A 27,953-nucleotide genomic window follows, 5' to 3' on the forward strand; every position below is an offset into this window, starting at 1 on the left:
TGGCCTCTAAAAGTTAGGACATTTGAATTTTCAAATGGAGTTGAATCAAGTAGTGCAAACAAGGCATCAATTTGTAATAAAGTACATGCATGATTCATGCTAGGACGTAAAGGGCGACCAACATGTTTCTTGGTTCGCTCTCTCTTGCACGTCAAGGATCCCAAAATGTAATTAAGATGTTACGAGAATATATAAGATTTATATAAATTAATGCATATTTCTACTCATCTAAGCTCAATTTTATTCATTTTTTATGAATGGTCTCCAAAAGCTAGAGCACCTGGAGGACCAACATGTTTCTTGGTTCGCTCTCTCTTGCACGTCAAAAACTCCAAGTTTGACAAGGATCCCAACTTCCTCCAATGGTGAAAAACCAACCGAGCCCGTAATCGTCATTCCACCGATTTGAACGCACTTTTCTCTTAACTCGGCAATAAATTAATGAACACGAAAACATACAACGAATCTATATATTACTAGGTGCAGAAAACCGACTCCCCTCGTCTCCCCCACCCCCCCGGCCCACACCGGATTCCAGCTATTTCCTTTCAACGGCTCCCGCTGTGACGTGCCGACCAAACAAGTTTGGAGATGGGCGAGCAGAAGATTCTTGAGGAGAAATTGGAGGAGGAAGAGAAGAAGGATCAAGAAGTTCTGGGCCAGAGTACGGTGGCTTTGGCGGCGGCCGAAGCACGAGAAGGCGGCGACGAGCTCTTCGTCCCGCCGCTGAATTTCGCCATGGTGGAGGACGGCGTCTTCCGCTCGGGCTTCCCGGAGACCTCCAACTTCAATTTCTTGAAAACCCTGAAACTCCGCTCCATCATGTGAGACTGAATTCCGTTTCCTCCAACTGCACCTGCATTGCCTTCGTTGCCGCTGCTCCAATCGGTTTTTTCCTTTGTGTTTGATGAAATATTAGGATGTTCTTGATTCTAGTGTTGTTTCTGTTGGGGGTTTTGGATTCAGATATCTTTGTCCGGAGCCGTACCCAGAGGAGAACAAAGAGTTTCTTAAGTCGAATGGGATCAGGCTGTTCCAATTTGGGATCGATGGTTCCAAGGTACTTGTTTCTCCTTCTTTTCTGATTGATGTTGGATCTTGATCTTGGAATCTCTGCAATCGGGTTTAGATTACCAAGTTTTTTATGGGCATTAACATTAGTATCAAGATGATCTGGAGTTAAAGTTCTGGCTAGGCTTGTGATGCTGGCACGCCAGACGTGTATTTGGCTATGCGGTATTGCTTGCGTGCATGTTCGTCTCTGTCATCCTCTTCTTTCAACCAAAGCTTAGACTTATTTGATTATTTAGTGTGCTAAAGTTATACCTGACTAGTCTTATAGCTTGTGATATCGGTCTCTCCATTGTTCTGATGGTAACATTATTATTTTTTTGTGTTGTATTGGCGCCACTTTCGTCATCATCTGTTTCGGTCATCCCTCTGTCCTTTTAGTTCATCAATTGAATACGAGCTTCCCCCCATCTCTCCTCTCTTTTTGTTCGGTCTGTCCCTGTTTCTCCTCCGTGATTAAACATCTCACTCGTTTTCCATCATGTTATTCTCAACTGCTTTTCAATACTTATCTTTGCTGATATGGATCGATGATTGCATAACATTTGTAGAATTGCTTCACCATTATATCTCTGTTTTCTAAAATATCTTTGGGTTGATTAATTGAGCACAGGAAGTCACACTCATTCAAGTCGCATCAGCTAACACTGCATAATCATAAAATGACGTACAGGTAGCTTCCCATTTCCTCCTAAGGAAAAAACATGTAGCCAGCTTCCTTATTCAAAATTGTGGTGGTTGACACATCACCAACAAATAAAATAATGAAGTAAATCACTAATATGTGGCTTCTTGTCTAAACCATGATACAACATCGTCAACAAATGAACACTCACCAGCCTCTGCATATATACTTTTCGTGTTGTCTTTGCACCCTCGTTCTGTTACAGGTGTCACTGATATTTGCTTTTGTGCCTCTTCCTTCACCTTTACAAGTTAGTTTAGTTGTTAGTTTGTGGCATGCCTTTTTCAAGTTGAATTACAGGCATGCTTAGGTTTCTCCACTTTACCATGAATCTTGTACATCACATATTTGAGCAGGACAACCTCAAAAGGAACCTCCTCCTTGTAAACGAAAATAATTTCTCTTAGATCTTTATTTCAGTCAGTTAACAAATGCAGTCTTGATAGAAATATAGTACAGAGGTCAGAATATATGGCACTACTAAAAATCTGCCTAAAAGCAAGCTTCCATTAATTGTTTCATTGTTAATATAAATTTCGTCAAGATATTGGACACCTGTATATTATACAAGAAGAGTCATGTAGAACTTTCAAAATCCATTTTCTAGGCCAATTTTTTAAATTTTATATTTTTCTACAGCCAAATTAAAATTGTTCTTCCAGCTTTTAGGTAGCAGGGTTTCATTCATTCAATTGGCAGAGTGCTGAAGAATGTTCATGATCTATATAAAGTATGTAATATCTTTGGTAACAGGTAGTATGAATACAACTATCATAAATAGGGGCAAGAGCAATATGAGGAGTAAATTAACAATTGATTTTTGTACAAATGGAGTTTTTATAATGTAACTATATCTAATATGATAAAACCAATATAGGTGTTAAAGAAATCAATATAGCATATGCAAGAAAAGGAAAAAAATGCACAAGAAGCCATGAAGTCCATGAGGTTCAATAACAAGATGCCAATATTTGTTGGTAAAGCTAGCAAGTGATTCCACTATAATGAATAGCTTCCAAAAATACCAGCTCACCCACTTGGTTCTTCTGAAGGTTCGCAAATCAATACCGTGACCCATACTAGTCGGGTATTGGGTCGGTACAATACTGTATCATACCATACTAACACATGGTATGGTTCCTGTTCCAAATCGAACGGCCAAACTGACCTGGTTCTGCAGTGATTCAGGTCCGTGCACCCCGAACCGGTGCTCACACATATGCACTATTATTGGCTTATTTGATTGTGTTTTCTATATTGTTCTTTTGTCAGCACCTTTTTCTGATTCCCTCTTCCATTCATTTTTTGTTGATGAATTCTTGTTGTTTGTCAACCTTGGATATCTCTATTATGCTGTCCTGCTTGATGCACCAAATACATTTGCTGGATGGACTGCAGTCTAACAGCCACTGTTTACCTCACATTTCTTGGACAATGTTAAGACCAATCCAGACCTTTAAATTTAAGTACCTTCTTAATTGCTTTTGCTATTGCCATAGATAGCATGCTTGTATAATAGCTTGCAGAATGGATTTCTGCTTGACTTGTACGTGGGTAAGATGGACATATATTTCATTATGTATCTTCTACTAAGTTATCTCTGGGGAATCAAATTCTTGTTAATCTCTAGGGCTCAGACAAGATGCTTGGGTCAACTGTGTCCTTCATGTAATCGGTTATTTACTGTTTTCAGTCTATCCCAAACTTCCTTAGCCTACCTAGCAATGATCACTTGATAAGAGATGCCCAATGCTGAATAAGTTGATGCTTATATCCAATAACATCATTGTCATACAAAATTCTGAGAGTACAAGCCTGTCTCCTTTGTCGTTGATTAAAACTCTAAAGATAATTTTATGTTTTGAGGCATTGGATTTTCACAGGAGAATCCCTTAATGTACGCCCCATTCCATAGTCTAATTATGCAAACTCTTTGAAAATAGCATAATGCCCCATGGCAACAGTCTATCTTCCTCTGCATATGAGGATTTTTCCTGGCAGCTATGATCTATTTAACAGTAACCTTCTTTCTTATGATGGATGCTTATCTTTTGTATTTGACTCATTCTTTTAGTTGCTATGATTGTATATGTACAACAAAAGCAAGGCAAGATGCAATTGTGGATCAAGGAAATATTGTAAAGTCATAATGGATCTAGTCTAATGGTGATCATGGTGCCTGGAACTGGAAGATATCTTATTTGGTGGAACATCTAACATGAAAAATCAAAGACAAGGCACCAAAATCATTCAATAAAGCTGGAGGTGAATGGTGATTATTCATTTAATCAAGGACAACTTGTTTAAGCGTCTGTTTTGTAAAGTGTCAAGGTTAGTTGTGGTATTTCTGGTCGTAAACTTGTAGTACTGGGGTTGTATTTAGGTTTTATTATATGGTTGGTTTTAAAACACTATTTAGAGTAGGATAGGGCGATTGTCTAGGTTTCCTCCTTACATACCAGTTAGATTGGAATATCTTAAAATTATTAGGCGTAATTATGGAACTCTATGTATTTTTTCTGTTTGCATTTCTTTTTTGTGCAGATTAGTCTCTTTAGAGAAGCCACTCAACCTTAACTTAGTGATGAAAGGAATCCTTGTCTCCTTAGGAGAACAGCTCCTTGTTTTCACCTATCCTTTCTTTTTCTTAGTAGAAGGAGACCTTTCCTCTTTTACTTTGTATTCCCTAAGCTACGAGGAACCATATTGACCTATATATCAGGTACCAATGATGTATCATTAGGTTTTGTTGTTTCAGTAAGTTAAGTGGTTTTGCTTATTCTTCTTCCATGTTGTTAACTGTGACTTGAAGGTGCAACTATACAACCCAAGATTTGATATTAGGCATTATTGATTGTGTGATACCCTCAAAACAACTCTTGCAACTCCAAAGGTCAGGCAATCTGGATGCCTTAGCACCATAGACATTTGGGAGCTTGATCATAATGGAGCAAAAGGCTACCTAACAATATAGGCTGGCATCTACCCCACAAGTTAGATGGACACTACGGGTGGATGATCCTGCAAAATAGACTAGGATGAGGCCATAGAGCCAAAATTGCATGTGGCGGATTGGTTTCATCATCTGAAATGCAACAAAAATCTCACCCATCCTAAGGTTGAATTTGTAAAGCGGAACACAGCCAGCAAGATGTGAGCTAGAACCATCAAAATACGCATGATTGAGGTGAGAAACAAAGGTACAAAAGATCATCATAGAATTAAATTTCAAATATGTTAACAATAGGTACATAAAGGTGTTGAACCTGATTGATCATACTTAGTTGCAATTTGACAGTTCTTTTGATGCAGAAACCTGTAGCATACCTATAAAAGCTAGCAATCTAGACATTTGCTTGAGGCATGATGGTAAAGACTAAACGGCAATGTAGAGAATGTTGGTGCAGTTTTGGCTGTATTCTGAAGAATTGATGAACAAAGTGTGGACATCTATGTAGGATACCTTTTACAAGTGCACTGGCTTATTAAGCTCATAAGCTTAACCTTATTATGTTGGTTGAACCGACCTCTGTACTTGCTTCATTAGTATCTCTTGCTCCAACACGTCATGAATAATTGTAGTTACAGACATAAGGTAGATAAGTTTAAGTATATATGACAACATGACTAAGAAAATCCTTGAAGCTTGTGCTTTACCAGTTATAAGAAGCATTTGCACCGAAATCAGCTTTCTGTTTCAGATATCTTTTACCTTGAATTTTGTTCTTTAGCTCTTTTTGTTCTTTATCTTGACTCGCAGTGATGCTTTCTTTTTTTCTCTCTTGGCTCTTAAATGCTGTCCTCTGTAGAATTGTCTAAGTACTCTTCTTTAGGTAGATAGGTCAATCCCATCTTTGTTCCTTGAAAAGCTATTTTCATTCTTGTTGCTTCAGACTAACTACTGCTTTGCCCTTAATTGCATCAGGAAGATGTTTTGCATGATCGACTATCTAAGCATGTAAGGTTGAACCATCTAATATGATTTTTTAAAAATGCAAATATCTGTTTTGTTTTCCATTTGCCACTAAGTGTCTTACAAAGACTACAGTTGTGGAATTTCTTGAATATTCATAGAGTAACACATTTATCAATTCACCTATGGCTTCATCTAGATTGAAGTATCCAACATATATCGATGTGTGTCATGAATGCTTATTTTAAAGAAGCAAGAAACTCATCAAGTGCTATACTTTCACCTGATAGCTTTCATCCTGGAGACCATAACTTGTGACCAGTGATTCCCTATTTATTTTAGAGGAATGAAATGGATCTAACAATCCAGTTGGTGCCTTAGCGATTAGTGAGATAACTGTTAGACCACAATGTTACTTATTAAGCTTACCCATACAGATTGATGCAGGTACATATTGTTCAACTGCTGCTGCCCTACCAAAAAACCGTACTAAAATTTTGCATATAAAGTCAGATGTATTTGGTCCTCTTTAAAGTATTGTTCTCATTTTGTCAGCTACACAATTCTATGGAGAATTTTTTTTGAATGATGACTGTACTTTTTGCCCTATAAAATGCTTTGAATTCTCTTAGTGTTGACTATTGCAGTCTAATTTACTTGTTTTTCAGTTTTTATTTTATTCTATATGCAATGCCTGAACTTAATCACTTCAATCTAATCTATCATGCAAGATCTAGAGCTTTTATAAGAAGTCGTATATTTCGTTTATCATTCTTGGAAACCACTAAACTGGTTGAACATATGGTTAGGACTATTGCTTATTCGAGATCAGAATAGCTAACCTCAAAGTGGTGCGCAGTATGCACACACTCCCCATTCCAATGTTTATTTTGGCCACCCCGCCAACTCAAAGCCATGTGTAAAGTTTTTCTAGTCAGCAAACTATGAGTGTTAAGAGGTTGCCCAAAATATTGAAGCATCACCCGATGTGCCTGTGTAAGTCACAAGCTACCATGAGTGCCATGTCAAATATTGGTGTAGACACCATAGTTTGGCTTAGCACCTGGATGTATGCAATATCTGTTTTTCCCTTCCATATTCAAATTCAGTATGTCTAAAGCTCCGGATCTGACATACATTATTACTTCTATTTTTTTTTATGTAATCAAAAAACTATAATGCTGAAAAAGTATAACATTTTGCATGAATCAGTTTAATCAGCCATAGGGAGATTGTCACTGGATTTCTAATTTCTTGAATTATGTAGTTCATCTTCACAACTTGAAACTTCCGGAATTCAAGGTGAACCTTTTAAGTCATTTGCTCATGAGATAATTTACCCTCAAAATGCCACCACCTACTTAAATAGTTGAAAAATGTTGCATCCTTTGACTCAAACTAGGAGAAATCAGCTTGTTGTCCGCTTAGGTAGAACAACTTACCCACTTAATTAAATCATCCATTAACCAACCACCACATCATTCTACAAGATTAAAGGAAATCCTTCCGGTCTTCTCTCCCTGTGTGACCATGCAAGTTTCTACATATCTAAACCTTTCCTCACGACAAAAATTTGTGAAGTTTTGCATCAAGCACCTCTCGTTCAATTTTGTTGCAGCTAATTTTAACACCTGACTTCCCCGATCATCTTGAACTTTGTGTTTGATCTACTTTCCTGGGCCTAGAGTGCATCCCTTAGATTTCCATAGGAATTCATTATGTGTTTCCAGAAAGAAAAACACACTAGCTCACTTAGTTCCATTATTAACAATTTCAAATTTAATTTTTTGCAACCTTTTAGTCTTCCATGCATGAAGAATCTTCATGAGATGATACTTCTATGAAAAATGCATGCCATCAACTTCTAATCCTTATTTGAGTAGAGCATTCTCACCTTATGCCAAATAGAAGAGTCCTAGGTAGGAATTTTTCTGGTTTTAACCCTTTGTTTGGTATGAAGGATGGATGGAAAGAAGGATGGGTGGAGGAAGAATGGATGAGGGAGAGGATGGATGGATCTTCTATCCATCCTTTCATACATTTGGTAAAACATGGAAGGATGGATATAAATGATTTTCTTCTCTATTTGATATATGAGAAATGAAAGGGAGGATGGATGATATTTATATAATATTTTTATTAGAGTACTCTTTGATAAAAATATTACTATTATCAATTTATAATACTTATGTATATTAAAAAAATAAATAATATATAAATTTATAATCATTATAATCCATAATTATATGAAAAATATATAAATATTTAATTTAATTTAATAAATAATTTTATAAATTAAATATTAATTCATTAATTATATATTAATTATATAATTAATTTATTAATAATTTAATTCAAATAGTTAATTAATATTATACAAATAGTTAATTAAAAATAGTAAATGAAAATAGAAAAATAGAAGATTTTAATTACTTAATTAAAATTATCAAAATGATGTATTAAAATTAAAATAATTAGTAACAAAATTTAGCGGTATATGATTAATAGTATATATAAAAATATATATAAATAATATGAATGAAAAATGAAGAAATATTATAGTTTTATCAAAAATTAATGAGGGATAATTTTATTTATGTAAAAAATCGGTCCAGCAATGCCATCCATCCGTCCTTTCATCCTCCCAATTTGGGAGGATGCAAATTGATGGGTCAGGATAGATAGACAGTCCCTTCTTTTTCATCTATCTTTCCTGTAACTTTTTGAATCAAACAGTGGATGGAGGCCATCCATCCTTCCAACCTTATCTATCCATCCTCTTGTGACCCCAATCAAACACAGGGTAAATGTTCAGCCTTGTATTTGAATCCAGCAACTTCAAAGTATCCGTTCCTTATGAAATTATTATCTTTTATTAATCTTTTAGGATGAAACAAAAGGATAACATTTAGCCATATACCTTCACCTTTCAAAAATCAGTTAAAAAGTTAGCTTGAAGCTGCTTTTCTCATGGACTGTGTGATTATCCTATTGATGGGTATTATTATATTCTTTCATCAATCATATTTATTCAGAAGATACATTTTCATTATTTTGTATGTTTCTATCTTCTCTTGATGCTCAGAAGAACCAAGGAAAAATAAAAAGGATGGTTATAGTTCATTACATGGTTCTAATACAAGTTATTAATTAGTGCTAATTGCACATAATACGAAATTATTGGACTACAAACCTAAAGCCATCAATACCCGTCTCTCCTTTTCCTACCATCAAATTAACATCTGTTGCTTCTCCCTGTCAATCTTTACTAGCTCTTGGTCCCATCCACAAATGATAAATCAACTTGTAATCCCAGTCAATCAACACAAAAACTGTAAAAGAGTATGATTTTTTTTTTTTTTTATTGATATATAGTGTTCTGATATCAATGTCTTTTGATGTTTTTGCCTGTTGTTTTCTTCCTAATCTATTGGAATAATTATATTCTCATTACATAGCTGCATGTGCATCTATACTTTATACATGAATGCATCTGCTTATGAATTAGCTGACTCTCTTTCAGTTAGATGTCTTCCCAATAATGGATTTGTTGTCCAAATCCTAAAACAGAACTCAGTAACTTTTGATATTCAACTGAATGGTGAGGATGAATCCTCTATTGCCCCCATTCCCGAAATAAATATAAACTGGAGAAAATTACTGGTATTATGCTCCCATCCATATTCCTGCTTTGGCATCTAATCTTGTTCCTGACTGTAAAATCCAAACGAGCCCCGCTAATCAAGAACTATGTTACCTGGACCCTTCAGTTTAGCCTCAAATTCAAACCAGTCACCTACGGATGGGTATGCCAACAGCTATACGGGTACATAAGATGGAAATGTTTGAAGTGTCCAACACTTACATGCAAATGCAATCCAACACTTCTTGGCACCCACACCTGAGACATGAGACACACCCCCATATCCATGTAGGACAGTTCAAGGGACATTTTTAGATTTTTTAGTTTGTTGACTATATATTGTTTGTTTCTTGAATTTGGTCAGTTATTGATCATTCTTGCTCAATGAAACAGAAAGAGTCAAAAAATGCCTTCAGCTATTGAGCCAAATAGAAGAAAAATTGATGCCCAACCACTAAAATTATTAGTTCCCTCTTCCTGACTGCCAAGTAGTAATGCAGTTTAATGATGGCTATACATGCATGCACCCACAAACACCTACAAATTATACAGCAATTTGTACCTGTTATAAAGTGTCTTAAAATATGTGAAATATGTTTATGGGCAGCCTTAAAATTTCTGCACCTAGGGGAGTGAGGGATGGATAACCTTTTCAGTGCTATGATATGCTTCTAAAGATGCAAAAAGCCATCATCGGGAATTCTTATTTATCTATGCACAGAAGCAGATCATTTTCTTGTTGTTCTTTGAGTGTTATCATGCCCTTCCTTGTATTGTTGAGTCAATTTCCTATCCTGAGCCCAACATCAACAACGTTTTATATATTTCTATGACATTTTTTTCTGACAGAAATGAAAATAACAGTTTTCTGTTTCAAACATTTATATGCTCCATATGCTGACATCCCTGCAGGAACCTTTTGTGAACATTCCTGAGGATACAATTCGAGAGGCTCTCAAAGTTGTCCTAGGTATTGAGCATGCATAATTTTTCACTTGCATGTTGCTGGCCAGGCTTCAGTTGGAAATTGTCTCTATCAATTATAACTGTTTCTTTTTCAGATGTCCAGAACCATCCGCTGCTTATTCATTGTAAACGAGGAAAGGTAAGAAGCTAAAATTTTTTGCTATTGCTTCAAATACCCAGGATCTTGCACTAAAACCTCTCTTTGGTTACATGTATTTGTACAGCATCGAACTGGTTGTGTGGTGGGATGTTTAAGGAAACTGCAGCGGTGGTGTTTGACTTCAGTGTTTGATGAGTACCAGCATTTTGCTGCTGCCAAAGCAAGGATTACTGATCAGAGGTTTATGGAGTTATTTGACATTTCAAGCTTGAAACATTTGTCAACTTCTTGTACAGGTTTGGAGAAATCATCAGTTGCTTGAGAAGGACCGCATTCCTTAATTGTGAGGAAATCTGGGTTACTCTCTGTTGGTAGAAAACATTGCAGCGTTAGAATCCTTTTATTGAAAATTTGAGCATTATGTACTCCAAGAAATCTTAGCAGTTGCAGGTAGGTTCCATTCAAAGTGCTTTTTTATTTTCATTGCAATTACTAGTGTGGTCTAGATCATCAGCTGTAGAGCTTCAGGGGAAAATTGCAAGAGGTATACTTTTTGGAGATCTCTTGCACATTATTTTTCTCGAATGAAAGATGTATCCAAGTTGAACCAAGTTGGAATGAATTTAATCATGCCTGTTTCAAATTCTTCATTTTCATATGCTGATTAATATATAGGAAAGAATGAGTTGTGCATCTGTGTGAAGACCTCAGCAGATATTCTGGATCTGAAGCTTTTTTACTCAGCATTAGCATCTTCCAGAACCGAAAGAACGTTCTACTTTACTAGAATGTATTCTACCAAAGCCCGCATATTATGGCATATTTTACTGGAAAAGAAGATTGGTGGATGACATGATGACCTCTGGGGTTAGATGGCGTGCAAATGAGGAAGCTGGTCAGCTGTGATCAGGGCAGAATGCTGCAGTTTCTAGCTGAATCATTACAATTTTTTTTTTTTTGGTGGAAAGAAGAGAAAGCTATATTAACAGCATAAGAAGGCTTACAGAGTGTATAAAAAGTAATACAGTAATTCCAACCCAAAGCAACATCAGTAGAATAAAGCCCATGTACAGGAAAATAAGTCTAGAGACATTTTCAGGTCCTAGCAGAGGCAGCAAATCCTAAAACCCTAGGTAAAACACAACAATAAGAAAAAGTGAGGGAGGTCAAACATAAGGCACATGCTAAATTCCACTGACTTAATCCAGCAGGTGAAGTGATATAAAGTAATGTTGAAATATCATGGCAGCAGATTGCATCCTGAACACCATTCCAGCAGTTGTGACTTATTACATGCTTTTGAAATGACGTAAATATGTGTGATACACGTATAAGCACCGAGCTATCATCTGGCTGCTAACATCTTCGCGTTGAAATGGCTGGAACATGATTCCATGCTCGGCCTGTGTTATTTACAAGCATCACCAATTCCACCAAAATTTTGGCAATAAGTTGAAATCCTAATGTTACCTATCTTGGCATCATGTTTGTCTTTTTAAATGTGTGCATATATAAGGTGAAGGGTTGTTCACCCACTGGCATCGCAGAGATTATCTCTCGGGCCTCAAAAGTGCAATTTCCTTATTTCCATCAATTGAAAGATCAATATGCTGAGCAAGCATATTTCACGTGCTCTCATATTTACCGTAATGCCAATCAAAATTAGCTACAATGTCTGCTGCAATTATAGCAGATGTTGTAGACTTTTATTTTGCCTATATGTAATTACTATGACCGTGACCTGGTTCCCTATTAGGCTGTAAGCAGGTTGGGTCAGACCGGTAATGGGCACAATTCAAATCCAATTCGCATTTGAGCCGAGTCACAACACTGAATACAAATTTAATTGAGTTCCCTTTGAAAAAGATCGTATCAGATTTATTATCCATTCGATCTTTCCGATCAAATTAGATCAAAAGTAATCCAAACACAACTTATTGAAGCACTACATCATGAGAAGAATACTAATCTTTTATATTGAGCTATGATTTTGAAATATATTATACTGGTTTCGAATTGATTCGGGTTCAGATTGGGAATTAAGGATCCAAATCCAGTCCAAAACGGGTCATGTTCCTGAATTCGAGCCTAATTCAATAATTTCGGTTTGGGTTGAACTAAATGGATTAAGTTTGGATCAGCTGCAGATCGGGGGATCGGGTCCGCTGCCCCATCACGTCCATGCTGACGTGAGTGCACGTGTAACAATCCAATTGGTTAGCACACGCGTCCTCTGCTCATTACGCCTTCGCTCGCAAGGACGGCGATTATAGTTCGGAAGGGGACTGCGAGCAGAGTCTAGAGATCCGGAAGGTGAAGATCGGGTGATTAGTTCTACTTGGTGGATCGAATAGAGAAGAAGAAGAGCGCAAGAGAGATGCGGATTGGTCTCCTCCTCCTCTTGCTCGCCTTTGTCGGCGTCCCGGCCGGAGCCCTCTATTCCTCTTCTTCTCCCGTCGTCCAACTTAACCCCTCCAACTTCAACTCCAAGGTCCTCAGATTTCTCTCTAAGCTCAAGTCCTTCTTCGATACTTTGCTTCGAATCCCTTTCTTTTTTTGGATCTGTCATTTGATGTTCCTTTGATCGGAGTTGCTGAGTGCTGGAATATTGGATGGCAGGTTTTGAACGCGAAGGGAGTCGTCCTGGTGGAGTTCTTCGCGCCCTGGTGCGGCCACTGCCAAGCTCTCACGCCCACCTGGGAGAAAGCCGCCACCGTCTTGAAGGGCGTCGCCACTGTCGCCGCCCTTGATGCCGACGCCCACAAGTCTCTCGCCCAGGTTCCGATTCTTTTCTTTCTTCGATTTCATCTGCTGATCTGGTTATCTTTTATTTACAAGCGACAATAAATTTTGAGTTTTGGGAGTGCTGGATGATGTTCTAGTCGATCTTTGACTTGCTTTATGTCGGGTATTTAAGAGGTGCTGCGAAATTGTGAGATATGATTGGTCTGTCGAATCGTTTCGGTTAGTTTAGTCTATTTGGATACATTGTCGTTGAATATCTAGATATCTTGTTATGAATGCGAATAAAGAAATCTATGATTGGATTTTTTTTAAAAAAAAAATAAATGATTGCATCTTCATACGACATTTAGCAAATAATAGCATTGGTAATAGTGATAAACATAAGTGAAGAGGTGCAACGTCATGATTATACTTCCATTGTCAGTTGCTCAATGAAGTTTATGAAGTTGTACGTCATTAAAAGTTTGAATTTGTGGCTTTGTGATCTTTCTTTTCATTAGTGTATTTTATTGATATATGACATGGATTGTTCTATCATGCAACTTCAACTTGTCTTCTTTAGTTTGGGCTGAAAATTTCCTGCAGAAGCTTTCCCACTACTTATCCTTGATGACATAAATAATATAATAACGTCCTATCTGCTCTTTGTGGTCTTCTTTCCTCTAGGTCAGTTTTATACGGTTTCCCTTTCTTGATTGTTCAATCATAAGAAGAAACTTCCAGCTTCATGTCTAATAAGGTAGGAGACTAATGGCTTTCTTTTGGACCTGCAAAAGTCTAAAATCTTGATGCTTGTTCATACAATAATAGGGATCACAGTTCTTTATATTTTCACCATCTACAAGATGCACCTGAACCCATTGAAAACTCATGGGATGGGGGATTAAGGTAAATCCTAAACTAATAATAAGATTTGAGCTCCTAAAGTTAGATTTAGATGCCTATTTTCATTGAGGAACTTACTTGTCACATTTTCGCTGCAATTCAGGGGAAATAACTGTTCAGCTGACTGGTGTTGGGTCAACTGAACACATCAGAACTATGTCCTGATCTTTGTATTTCCATTTGGCTGACTGGCACTTTGGGGGTTAAGAATATGTGTGTTTAAGTATCTTTCTTTTTAATCAGAACAAAGGTTCCAATTCATCATTTTCTTGTGCAAGCAAGATGTTGGTAAATGTAAAGATGTTTAAGTAGCAGTCTTGGCTTTCTTATGTTTCTTCAAATGATTGATTTCCTCTCTATGTCCTATTACACTTTTATTCTCTTGTAAATATTTTCTATGCGCTACTTCTTTCTGTTTAGACTGATATTCCTGATGCTTTTTTTTATAAAACTTTTCACTGCGTAAGGGTGTCTATTCAACCATGCAGCTTGGTATTAGTTGGAATCTTGTGCTTTAACAGCTTCATGTGAAGTATTTTGTTGAACTAGTATTTGTCCTTAGCAATTTGAGTCTAACTAGCGGCATTGCATTACATAATCAGTCTTTATTAATTCTACTATTTTGCAGCTCAGTTTTTGAATAGATGATGTAACCTTTCTGTTAAATGCTGCTTCTTTGTTGGTCATGGGGTTGGAATTGATGGTTATATAAAAGATCTTGTGGTTGCTTTTTAACTTGCCTTTGCTTTTGTTATGTTTGTAAATATTAATATCAAGTATATGCTTCAATTTTTTCCTCTGTATTTAGTCGATTTCTAAAGTTCTCTGTTACTGATGCTATATTTCAAGTTGTGCTTTGTTTAGGCTTTGCTTATGAGGAATCACGGTGCTGATGTAGTGCATGATGACTTATTTATAGGAATATGGAATTATAGGATTTCCTACAATAAAGGTGTTCTTACCTGGTAAGCCTCCAGTAGATTATCAAGGAGCAAGGGATGTGAAGCCTATTGCAGAATTTGCTCTGCAGCAGGTTTGTTGGAACAAGCCTTTTTAATCGCATATCATTTATTGGTTCAATCTTGTTATGTAGATGGTGTTTTTGTGTGTTCTCTCATATTCTATAATTGACATATATTTATGTGTCTTTATACTTTATGTTCATACTTAGCAGGCTAATCTCTAAACTCAGGGCTATGATGTTATTATGTGCAGTACAAAAAACCTCACCACTTGGGTAACAGGTTGTGTATGTTTGTCGTCTAAACTTATCAAACTAACATGGTCGTAACTGATTACTGGTTCCTTCATTAACTTTGTTGGTATATGTGCTGGTTAATTATATTCAAGGTCATGATCAACATCAAATATTGGAATTTAACATTTTGTTCACTGTTTTGAAGTTCACTAGTTATAATGCATGCAAAAATGTATGTGGCTGCTAAAGATTTTAGATTTGGAATAATTTGTTTAAAAATTTAAATTCTAAAAAACTTGAAAATAAATGACTCCTAATTGACTTTTTTTATACGCTGCATCTCAGCTTCCCCACTTGGTTCCAAAGTATCTCTCTTTCTCCTCTCTTGAAGGTTCTTAGAGTTCGGTTATACCAACATATCTCTTTTGTAAAAATCTAGAATGTTTTAAGCCTTTTAAGAGAGAAATTTTAATTAGCGTTATCATAAAGATATTTGAATATCCTGGAGCAATATTGTTGGGATTATTTTTGGAATTGAAAGTGGAAATTAAGCCACTTTTATACAGTTTAGGATTACAATAGCTACTTCTTCTTGAAAAATACTCAAATTTCAAATATCGGAATGCTTTTGAAATCAATGCTATTTGCTAATGTATGAAAATCAATTCTAAATATTGGAGTTGAGAGGAAAATTTTAGTCCAGAAATGTGGAGAAAACATCAGATTAATATTAAGTTCTTAGTGAAGTACATGAATAATCATCTAGGCACAAACATGTGGAATACATTATCTGTAATAAAGATCAATGTTCATTTTATTGGCTCTATCATCCAAGGGACTTTGAGCTTAGAGTAACTGAAGGAAAGATATAAGGAATGCTATTTGGTCTGTGAGAGTTGAAATGACCCTTTAAATTTTTGTGCTAGAATAGACCAAATATAGGTCAGACCTGGATTGGAAATTCTTAGAGAGAGAAAACATGATCCAACCTGATTCTTATACTAAAACAATCTTAACTCATCCAATCTAATACTAGTGTTCTATAATAAAAGTGCTAGGAGAGCAGCTTAAGAAAAGATGATCTCTAGATTCAGCACTGGCAAAGGAAACATCAATGGAAATTGGGATTTTTAAGATAAAATTCTAGTTAAGTATGTGGTCTGTCAAGAAAAGTTCTATCAAGGCAGGAGCTGTGTTTAGGAATTTAGCTGCTATTTCCAATGATGTTACTCCAGTTGACTATCTTGTCTGTCCAAACTGATGAAAATGAGTTGCCTGCGGGCTTCCAAATAATGTGATTAGGGGCAGCATTTGCAGGATGATACTTTTGAAATTCCAAATAATGCAATTAGGGAAACCATGAGTTGGATAAGATAGATTAACCAAGAATCTGATGAAGTACTGTTAGAAGTCCAAGGATCAAACGAGAATGACAGTTTTTATCAAAAAGCATATAAAAGATTTGTCATTTAATTTCCTCTCTAGTTTGAAGAATGATGGGTTACGAAAAGGAATTGGAGGCTTTTTCAGAGTGAATTAAAAAAATTCATTGACCTTGGATCATTTGTTTGCATCCACCTGACTGAAAAAGATCTTTTGTTGTTGATGCAATCACACCACCATTTCATGTTAAATGCTTTTAACCTTTTGAAACAATGGTCTTCTTTCTAGGCCTGAAAAGAGGGCTCTAGCTGATTGTGCGGGTCTGAATTCCCATAAGATATTTCTCACAGATGGCTGTGTGATCTTTATTTTTCAATCCTTGTTGGACATGGGAGCTGACCAACAGATAGGCTTGATAGAAGATGTTAAGATTCAGGAGTACAAGCAAAAAAGAATAGCTTACATTTCCATAAATCTGCCATTCACTTTATCTCATTAAGAAAATACTGGCATAGGTCTTGCACTGAGGGGTAGAGATGCTGGCCTTACGGTTTCCGATATCACATAGCTGTCATTGTAACCATCAAGCATTTTTGAAGAATCATTCTTTGTTAATCATTTCCAGTGGGTTTCCTTCAATATCATGCAAGCTTTTTTGAGAACTTTTGTTACCTAGGTCTCATCATATCTTTGTTGCATCACTTTGTTCTCCATTCGTACAGCTGCCATGCTTATTGTAATAAACCCATGTCTACAATCTAAGATAAATTGCCTATTCTTTTTTCTTCTAATGATCTGTTTGAACTATCAATATTGTTCTAACATCTCAAAGACTTTCTTTCCTTTATGGACGTTTTTCATTTTAACTCGAGGCATTTTTCTTCCTGCAGTTTTGCCAACCTCAAGGGCAAATTCCCATCCCTTGCTTTACTGATCTATCGTTCATCACACTGATATTTATTTTACTTAAGCCCATGTTTAACTTTTGCTGTGTGAACCTTCATTTGGTGATCATCATATAAACTATGTTTTAAGTATGATATCTATTAATTTCAAATTACTGTAAACTTACCTTTTCTGTTTGCATATAAATGTAACAAAATGATTCACGAGTCTATATGGTCAACTTTCATGTTTTATTGCCTGTCACTTGAATTGTAAATTCTTTACTTTAGTGTAGCTTTCTTTGTGAACTGATGAATATAAGTTAAACACTGACATGCTTTCTCATGCACAGATTAAGGCACTTCTTAAGGAACGGTTACATGGGAAGTCATCTGGAGGTTCAAGTGAGAAATCTGAAACAAGTGCTTCGGTAGAACTGACTTCTCGTAACTTTGATGAACTAGTTCTAAAAAGTAAAGACCTTTGGATTGTGGAATTCTTTGCACCATGGTATGTAGCTCTACACGTAGTTTATCTCTTGCTGTCTTGTAATGATGGTGATTGATATCAATATTCTTTTACTTTCTTTCCACTAATTTGTTTGCATATGTGCTTAGAGTAACAATTAGAGCCACTAGACCAGTTTATTAAGAACTATATTTTGAGGAAAAAATAATCACTTTTAGCTCTTATAATGGCCATCTGTTGGAGCCTTTATGCCAACTATCTGAAATGTTGCTCCTTTTTTCATGTGCTTTTTTTTTTTGTGTGTGTGAAGTAAGAGATTAAATAACTACATTATTTTTGAGTCACAAATTATGACACCTTGTGATGTCTAAGTATGTGCAAGATGATGTTATCAGAGTAAGATTCATTTCCTAATTTGAATTGTTTATACAACCAGTTATGAACCTATCATCAACTCTAAACCTCATCCATTTAGGCATGGGACCATTTATCAACTAACAGAATCTATTTCCATTACATTCAGTGTATGATAATATTCTTTGTTTGCTCTGGCCTTCTGTATAGTCTTGTTCTGCTTTGTCACTGGTTTCTATGTTTTTTCATGGCATCTATGAGTGTCATAAAGGCCAGCTTATGATACTATGGCAATACCAGAACTAAACTTGTTTTCTTCTGAAAGTCCTTTATCTTGACATGTCAAGAGTATTCATGGATAAAAAACACTAACATTTCTAAAGATCAAAGTTGCAGGATATCTTTGTATTTAAATGCTGCATCACATTTTCACATGTTTAAGAATTTGGACCCTGTTGCCAGCTACCTTTTCATTCTCAGCTTGTATATTCTTTGTCAATGGACCAATGTGCTGGTGAATGGATTTCGTTTGTTTTCAGCAGCGAGACTAATTGATTTTGTTGTTTTAGGTGTGGTCATTGCAAAAAGCTGGCACCAGAATGGAAGAAAGCTTCAAATAACTTGAAGGGAAAAGTGAAACTAGGCCATGTTGATTGTGATGCCGAAAAGGTACTCTCTGTTTTCAGTGAAACTCTTCTATGTTCTTCTTTATCAAGTATAAACTTCACTGTATATTTCTGCACAGAAATAGAGATGTTTACCTGTACCTCAGTCTGCTTGTAGAACTTGATAGTTCACAAAACATTAAGCATGAGGGGTAGGTTTATGAGGCCTCATGTATTGCACTTATTTTTGCAATATGTTACATTATGCATGGTGAACAAATAGTCCATGGCTCCCCTTATTCTTAGCATCCGAGTGATTGATTGTGTGTGTGAGTGTGTGTGTGAGGGAGAGGGAAGAGAAAAAAAAGATGAGGGGGGGGGGGATTGATGTGCTCTCCTTAATGTGGGTCTGGATGCCAGCTACTACATTATCAGATCCATAAGGAATTTGGTCTTTAAGTAAGCTTTGTGAGCTGCTTTCCTTGTAATGATCTTACCCTTTTGAGTCATATTTATTTAGACAAGTCTTTATTTTTCATGAGAAGTTCTCAGACATGGGCAATGGAGAGATGTTGTAATGCTGGTTAATATATTACTTGCTTATCCTTCACCAATGATATTTTGTTTGGGCATTCCAGTCATGAATGTTTCTTTTCCTTCAATTTCTGGTTTGTGATATTGAGATATTCATGTTGAACAATTTCAGAGGTGTTAAGCTTAATGATAACAAACATGCAAATTTCCCAGTCTTTGATGAGCAGATTCAACGTACAAGGATTCCCTACTATTTTGGTGTTCGGAATTGACAAGGACAGCCCATATCCGTATGAGGGGGCTCGAGTTGCTTCAGCAATTGAGTCATTTGCGCTGGAACAGGTTGAAACCAATGTTGCTCCTCCTGAAGTGTCTGAGTTGACTGGCCCGGTAAGCACTCGTGCATTGCCCTTTCATTTTACCATATGCCAATAGCTTTGTGCTTGTTGTAAGATGCCTTTTGATTTTGTAGGATGTGATGGAAGAGAAATGTGCTTCAGCTGCCATCTGTTTTGTGGCTTTCCTCCCTGACATCTTGGATTCTAAGGCAGAGGGAAGAAATAAGTACCTTGAGCTTCTATTGTCAGTTGCTGAGAAATTTAAAAGAAGCCCTTACAGGCAAGTGCTGACTTAAGTAGTTTTGGTTATTTGTGATTTTTTTTGGTTACAAATGTTAATAATTACACCATTTGCATGGAAAGAATAACAGTAATTAGTAATGTCTATAAAACAGATATAATCTACATAAGTGGTTTTTCATGTTTTCCAATTACGGAAAAGGTTTGTTGTTGAATGTTGCCAAAAATTAAATTAATTGGTTATTTCGTTGTATTCTTGTTAAAATGATCATGATATATTTGATATTAATCTGTTATCTGAGGTGTTTTCTTGAATTAAATGTTCGTGCCTTATTATGATTGTGTCTTTTGTATTAATGGATTTTAGGGGAAGGTGGATGTTGAGGATGGCATCCACATAGACTCAGGATGGCTGAGAATTTTGATTTTGTAAAAATAAATGGTTTAGCATTTCTTTTTTTCTTTCTTTTCATAATATCTTCAAAAATAACACCATGCTCTTGACGTCTTTTCTTTACCTCAAAACAAAGTCAACCACATGTGATGAATCTAATTTTTCACATTTATCAACTTACTATGTAGAGATTTGATAAGCTGTAGGCGATAATCATGTATAAGATGTCAGTATTGGGTGGAATCCAATGCTTCTAATTAGTCATCGACTAGGTTTTAGTGTAATGAGCATATGCTATTGGAAAGTGTAATTTGTTTCATTCTTAGTTGCGAAATGTATTTGACATTACATTGGAACTAAGGTAATTTATATGGCAGCTATGTGTGGGCTGCAGCAGGCAAGCAGCCTGACCTTGAGAAGCAGGTCGGAGTTGGTGGTTATGGTTACCCAGCTTTGGTAGCTCTGAATGTGAAGAAAGGCATATATGCCCCGCTCCGGAGTGCCTTTCAGCATGACCAGATCATGTAAGCTAGTTATTTTGGACTCATGTTTATGTTTTTGTTTAATCAATATTTCAGTATGCTCCTATGAAAGAAAACTAATGGAAATATATACTTCCAGGGAGTTTGTGAAGGAAGCAGGGCGTGGTGGTAAGGGAAACCTGCCTCTAGAGAAAACCCCTTCTGTCATCCAAACAGAACCATGGGATGGAAAAGATGGAGAGATCATTGAAGAGGATGAGTTCTCCCTTGAAGAGCTCATGGGGGAAGACACTGCAACCAAAGATGAATTATAACCAAGAAGCAGGATTTGAATAATTTATGCCCAAGTTTCAAAAATGAGGACTGTCAAGCAATTCGAACATTATGAGAAGTTGTGATTCATATGCTTTAGACAGTTTTGCCTCACGTCGAAGAAATTTCAGGTCTGGCTGATGGATTGTTTACAGTACTTTTCTTTAGGGCACCATGCTTCATCATGGTCTAGTCGGATAGATCTCATATGATAGTTTCTTGTGAGGAGGCATGTTAATCCAGAAGCTAATTTTTCATGACACATTCTGTGGTTCTGTTGGCTACTCTATTTTGAATTCTAAGGAAATGTCTGCCCTCGTCCGCTCGAAGAGCAGGCAACGATTTTAATGTAACTTGAGTGGTTGACCTTCATGGTTAACGAGCAAGCCAAGGCGTAGTTAAAATTTAATGCCCCAGAACTCTCTCAATGATAAGCGGTTCCATTATATTGTAGAATCCTATTATTTGACCTGATCGACACGTTAAAAATCTGGACACCCCCAACCAGACTCTCTAATATATACATCGCCATCTCCTCTTAGACAAAATTTTTTGAATTGCTCTTGGTTCTTGGACGTCCGTGACCTTAAATGAACTCCACAAAAATCTTGATACAGCTAAGGAAGCCCTTGAAATATATTTTCAGGGGTCTATTTCCTCATAAGATAAAATTAAGCATCCAAATGCATTTTTTTGGGCTTCATCTATATCTATCTATAATCACTTGCTATCATTCATCTTTTCTTTAAATTCTTTGGTGTTTTTTCTGCATATATCTACTTTGTTAGGCTGCTGCTTATTTCTTTAATTCTTTAAGGACTCGTTTGGTTCACGGAGAGTGGAGAGAAGAAACGGCAATTTCTAAAAAGTAAAGAAAATTTTTTTTGTTGGGTTAAAATTTTAAGAAGAAAGAGAATGAAAAAAATTATTTTGATAGAAAGATACTTCTTATATTTCATGGAGAGTAGAAATCCATAGGAGATATGAATTTTGAGATTTTTAAAATCGATGATCTTTTTTTCTTTCTAAAAATATCTTTTTAAGATTTATGACTGAAATTTTATAAAATATTAATGGATGGCTAAAATGAAATACTAAAATCATTTTTTTCTCCTTATAAAATTAATATAATATTATATTAATATTATCATAATATTAATATAATATGATATTTATTTTAGTATATATTAATATCATTTTGATATTTATACTAATATAATATTTTTATTAATATTAATATAATATTTACACTAATATATTAATATTATACTAATATAATATTACATTTATATCTATATTAATAAATTTATTGCATCAAAATATTAATATGATATTAGTATGCATGTATATTAGTATATATTAATATAATAAATTATTATAATCTAATATTATATTATAATATAATATTATTATATTTATATTTATATAATTTAATATAATTATTTATACAAAGTTTGTCAGTAAAAATATATAATCTTATATTTATTAAAAATATAATAGTTATTTTATATAATTTTTTAGAAAAATATATGTTCAATTAAACATAAGTCACTCTATAATAAATCAGTTTTTTATAGTCAACCAAATATATCAAAATTATATTTTTAGAAAATAACTTTGCAAGAAGTTACTTTTTAAAAAGTTGATTCCTGAAAAGAAAAATTCTTTCGATAAACCAAATGAATCCTAAGAAATGAAATGTAGGAAGTATACTCTTACAAATACTTAGATGCTCAATGGTGTTGATTCGAGGTTATTTCACTATTGTTTCCAGGTTATACATGACGTAGGAAGTATACTCTTACAAATACTTAGATGCTCAATGGTGTTGATTCGAGGTTATTTCACTACTGTTTTCAGGTTATACATGACGTTCCATGTTCACATCAATACACTCATTATTATGACTTCTGTTGTCGCTAACTAGGTTATCTTCAGTATCTTCAATGCTGTCCATTCTACCCACTCAACTTATCAATAGATTATACCAACTGGCTCTTACAGTGTGGGTTATCAACAATACGAGTCTTCTCTTCTTTTTGGATGGGGCTCTTTTATTTGTATTCATATACAGTTCTTTTTGGATGGTTATATACATTACTTATGGACAGATTTTTTTTAGAATACCTGTGCTCTTTACTTTTGGCTCTAGAATACTCCTTGTATATATGGTTTTTCAATATTTCAGTTTCTTTCATCTCTTGTACTCTTTTGTTCTTGCTTTTCATCTGGTTTGTGGCTAAATCCATCAGGCCGATTTGTAAGTGACTTCGGCAATTTCTGCATTCAATAAACAATCTATACTATTTTACCAAAAAAAAAAAAATCTACTTGCTATCATTCAAACGAGTTTTATGTGATGGCCAACCCATCCTTGGCATATATAAACCTCGCTAAGCACACTTGTGCAAATACGTGAGGCAGAAGCAGCAGCTCCAAGAGTCTTTGACGCTACTTGCGCTGCAAGGTTGGGTACAAACCCAACTTAGTTCTCCTCGACACGTTGCATTCTTTAATGTTGAGGGTTTCAATTATATCCTACACCTTCCTCGCTGTGCCAAAAAAGACAAGCATGGCTGCTTCTGACGGGCTTGAAATCCTCTAACCTTTTCAAGCATCTCAGTACATTTCCAAATAACCATCCCTTTGATGGAGAAAATTATTGTCAGCCTAACCATGAACCAACAAGCACAAATATATCTATATTACTCCCTTTTCCCACTTATTTTCTTTTTGTCTATCTTCGTGTGCATTGATCCATGGTTAGACCGGATATATCTAGAATATATATATGTTAAAGAATGGAATGAGAAAATGGAAACAAGAGAATATAAACGAGTTCAGAATATAAAGAAAAAATGATGTCTACTTCTTGGATTGCAAATCAATAACCGGATACTCATGTTCTTGTCACTAAATATATCTAGAAATAAAAAATTCAAATATTTTAGAGATCTTTAATATATGAATAAAAAAGATATAACAACAAACAATTAAAATAACATAAGATCTTATGTTATTATGATTTAAATATACAGATATATTAATTTTTAATTTGCATATTTTTAATAGTATATATGATGATTAATGAGATAGATCCATGATTTAATTAGTTTAACATATATTTAAGTATACAAGCCTAATAAAAATCATTTATTTTTTGTCTACTTGACGTATATATTAGAGACCATCAGAATAACTGGTTTTTAATTTCTTTTAGTTTATTTTTAGTGATATAAATCATGTTCAATGATGTAAATCTTTGATTTGAATACATAAATATGAATTTTGGATCTAAATGAAGTATATACTATTGAGAGGAGCAAAGTTCATCTCAATATACATACATCTAGGTAAATTGATATACCATTTAAGACCATGATGTTTGCACATATATAATATATGGCTAGATGATATATACTTAGTAAATTAGTCATCTAACAATTAAATATATGCCTCCAAATAAATTGATATATAACTTCCTAATGCATACTACAAACTTCTTTAATATGTATCCAATAATGATCCAATATACACTTCTAGATAAATCGATACATAGTTTATAGACTATAGACCATATCTTTTATCAATACAAATTATATAACTTGATGATACATATCAAGTAAATTAGTCATTTAGCAAATCAAAATACAACTCTATATAAATTGATACATAATTTTCAGAATATGATATTTATCAATACCAGACTAATTTTTTTAGTTTTATCTAACATAAGAAATTTTATACATCCCATTTGTTATAATTCATGAACTCTTGGGTGGAAGGATCTTGGAAAGAAAGAAAAATTTAGAGAAGAAAGAGACTCAAAAGGAGAAGGAAGACCTCACAAATGGGATTGAGGGCTAGTTTGATAAGGAAGAGGATGTATAAAGAGGCTTGATGAGGAAGAAAGAAGATGCAGATGGTCTTCCATAGACAATCTCTCTTTGCTAGTTAATACTTTTTTTTTTTTAAATTACATGACTAATGAACTAAGGAGCCCTATCTTTATTTAATTTTTGAATTTTTCTTTAAGACAAATACTAGAGAAAATATGATAAAATTGGACTCATGCCTTATATGATATCCCAACAAAAATCATATGGGGCAAGCACCAGAAAAAAAATTTGGAATGAACTTTATAGTTTATCATATTTTTTTTAATACTAATTTTAAAGAATAAATCTAAAAATCAAAGCCATTTCTACTGATGGAGTTGTCAGTCATGTTATAAAAAAAATATGGCATTCTCTTTCTTTCATATTTTCATTATATACTTTTTACCAATATATACAATACAGCCATATATATAATACACACTAAATAAAAATTATCAATTAAGTCAAATATATACCTCCAAATAAATTGATATATAATTTTTAATTGAAATTTATCAATATACAATATATAATCATGTAATATACACTTAGCAAATTAGTTATCTAGCAATCTAATATGCACATCCAAATAAATTAATACATAATTTTTAAAATATTATATTTATTTGTATACACTATGTGATCTTGTGATACACACTCATTAACTTCCTCATGCATACTACAAGCTTTTTTGATATATATCCTGCAGTCATGCAATACATATCTCCAAATAAAATATATCCTAGAAACTATCTCAATTTATCTGAAAGTAGGTATTAGATCATTACTGATTATGTATTAATAAAGTTTGTAGTATGTATCAGAAAGTTGATAAATATGTATCATCATATCATATAATGTATATTAGTAAACATAACATTCTAAAAGCTGTATATCAATTTACTTAGAGGTATATATTAGATTGCTAGATGACTAATTTACTATATATTATCTAACTGTATACTGTATATTAGTAAACTTTATATTCTGAAAGCTTGTATCAATTTATCTAGAGGTATATATTAGATCACTGCTAGGTGTGTACCAAATAAGCTTACAGTATGTATCAACATATTATGTAGTGTATACTAATGAATATAATATTATAAAAATTGTATATCAATTTGCTTAAAGACATGTATTGTACTACTAGATAAATAATTTACTAACTATGTATCATTTGTCACATGTACTATGTATCAACAAATTTCATGTTTTAAAAATTATGTATAGATTTTTCTAAAGATATGTATTGACTTGTTTAATTATTAATTTGCTTGGTGTGTATCACTTGGCTATATAGTATATATCGATAAAAAGTAAATTATGAAAATGAAGAAGAAAGAAAATACTATACTTTGTTATTTTTAGTTATAAGACTAACATTCCATTAATAGGATTCTTTGACTCTTAGATTTCTTCTTTGAGATTGATATTAGAAGAAACATGGCAAAATAAGAAGCCTGCCCTATATGATATTCTATGGTGCCTACTCCATATGATTTTTGTTCATGATATCCTACAAACAAAAATCATATAGCATGGATACCAGAAAAAAATTTATCGAGCAAGCTATATAGTTTGACATGTATCTCTTAATACAAATCCTAAAGAATAAACCTAAAAGTCATAGACTTTTTTTACTAATGAAATTGTCAGTTCCATGATTAGAAAAAATATGGTATTCTCTTTTTTCCTCATTTTCAGCACATACTTCTTATCGATACATACTAATGACTATATAAATATACATACTAAAATTAATTATCAAGCCAGTCATATGACTAGATGATATAGTTTCCAAACTATATAGTTCATCAATACATAATATATGACTAAATGATACATACTTAGTAAATTAGTTTTTTAGTAATCCAATATACATCTCCAAGTAGCTTCTGGAGCATTAGTACCTCAGTATGCACCTGCATAGTATAGTGAACTACACTTATCGAATTGCTAATGCATACTACAAGCTTATTTGATGTATAATTAATAATGATCTAATACATATCTATAGATAAATTGATACATAGTTTCTAAGTATGTATCAAATTAAGAAACTTACAGTATATTAGAATGTCGATCGGTGTATATCACCATACCATAGTATGTACTGATAAATATAATATTTTAAAAATTATGTATCAGTTTATTTGAAGGTGTGCATTAGTTTGCTAAATGATTAATTTGCTAAGTGTGCATCATCCAACCGTATACTATGTATTGATGAATTTTATATTTTAAAAATTACATATTGATTTATCTAAAAGCATGTATTGGATCACTGCTAGTTACGTATCAAAGAAGCTTACCATATATATCAAAATATATATGTATCACCATACCATATAGTGCATACTGATAAATATAATATTATGAAAACTATGTATTAATTAGCTTGAAATTGTGTATTAGATTTTTGGATAACTAATTTGCTAAGTATATATCATATATTAATGAACTCAATGTTTCGAAAACTATATATCAATTTATTTGGAGATGTATATTGACTTACTTGATAATTAATTTACTTGGTATATGTCAGTTGACTATGTAATATGTATGCATAAAAAATATGTTATGAAAATAAGAAAAAAAGAGAATACTATACTTTTATTGTTTTGAATTATGAAACTAATGACTCTATTAGTGGGAGAAAATTTTTACTTTTAATTTTTTTCTTAAAAATTAGTGTTGGAAGTATCTTCATCTTAGCATCATATCAAGGATCATATTTTAAAGAATTTGAATTTTTTATTTTAATTTTTGAATATCAGGGAGATCCAAGGGATCTATTTGTTATTTCTTTCTATGTATAATCATAATTTATTTGTTATTTGTTCTATGATCATAATTCATTTATTATTTCTT

General features: G+C 34.0%; 2 protein-coding genes across 2 annotated transcripts; both read left to right on the forward strand.

The window, feature by feature from the left end:
- Nucleotides 1-510: 510 nt before the first annotated feature.
- On the forward strand, nt 511-10,873 carry LOC105039094 (inositol diphosphatase DSP4). The gene is made up of 5 exons (XM_010915094.4): nt 511-824; nt 967-1,060; nt 10,225-10,282; nt 10,374-10,417; nt 10,503-10,873. Exons 1-5 carry the CDS (start codon nt 592-594, stop codon nt 10,698-10,700), a joined length of 627 nt encoding a protein of 208 aa, XP_010913396.1. The 5' UTR covers nt 511-591; the 3' UTR covers nt 10,701-10,873.
- Nucleotides 10,874-12,651: 1,778 nt separating this feature from the next.
- Nucleotides 12,652-21,554, forward strand: LOC105039095 (protein disulfide isomerase-like 2-3). Its single transcript, XM_010915096.4, has 9 exons — nt 12,652-12,869; nt 12,998-13,156; nt 14,928-15,041; nt 17,827-17,984; nt 18,866-18,965; nt 19,649-19,825; nt 19,908-20,053; nt 20,785-20,931; nt 21,029-21,554. The coding sequence occupies exons 1-9, from the start codon at nt 12,756-12,758 to the stop codon at nt 21,201-21,203; spliced, it is 1,290 nt and encodes a 429-aa protein (XP_010913398.1). The 5' UTR covers nt 12,652-12,755; the 3' UTR covers nt 21,204-21,554.
- The last annotated feature ends 6,399 nt before the right edge of the window (nt 21,555-27,953 follow it).

The sequence above is a fragment of the Elaeis guineensis genome, chromosome 1 (assembly GCF_000442705.2).
Source record: "Elaeis guineensis isolate ETL-2024a chromosome 1, EG11, whole genome shotgun sequence".
Taxonomy (NCBI): domain Eukaryota; kingdom Viridiplantae; phylum Streptophyta; class Magnoliopsida; order Arecales; family Arecaceae; genus Elaeis; species Elaeis guineensis.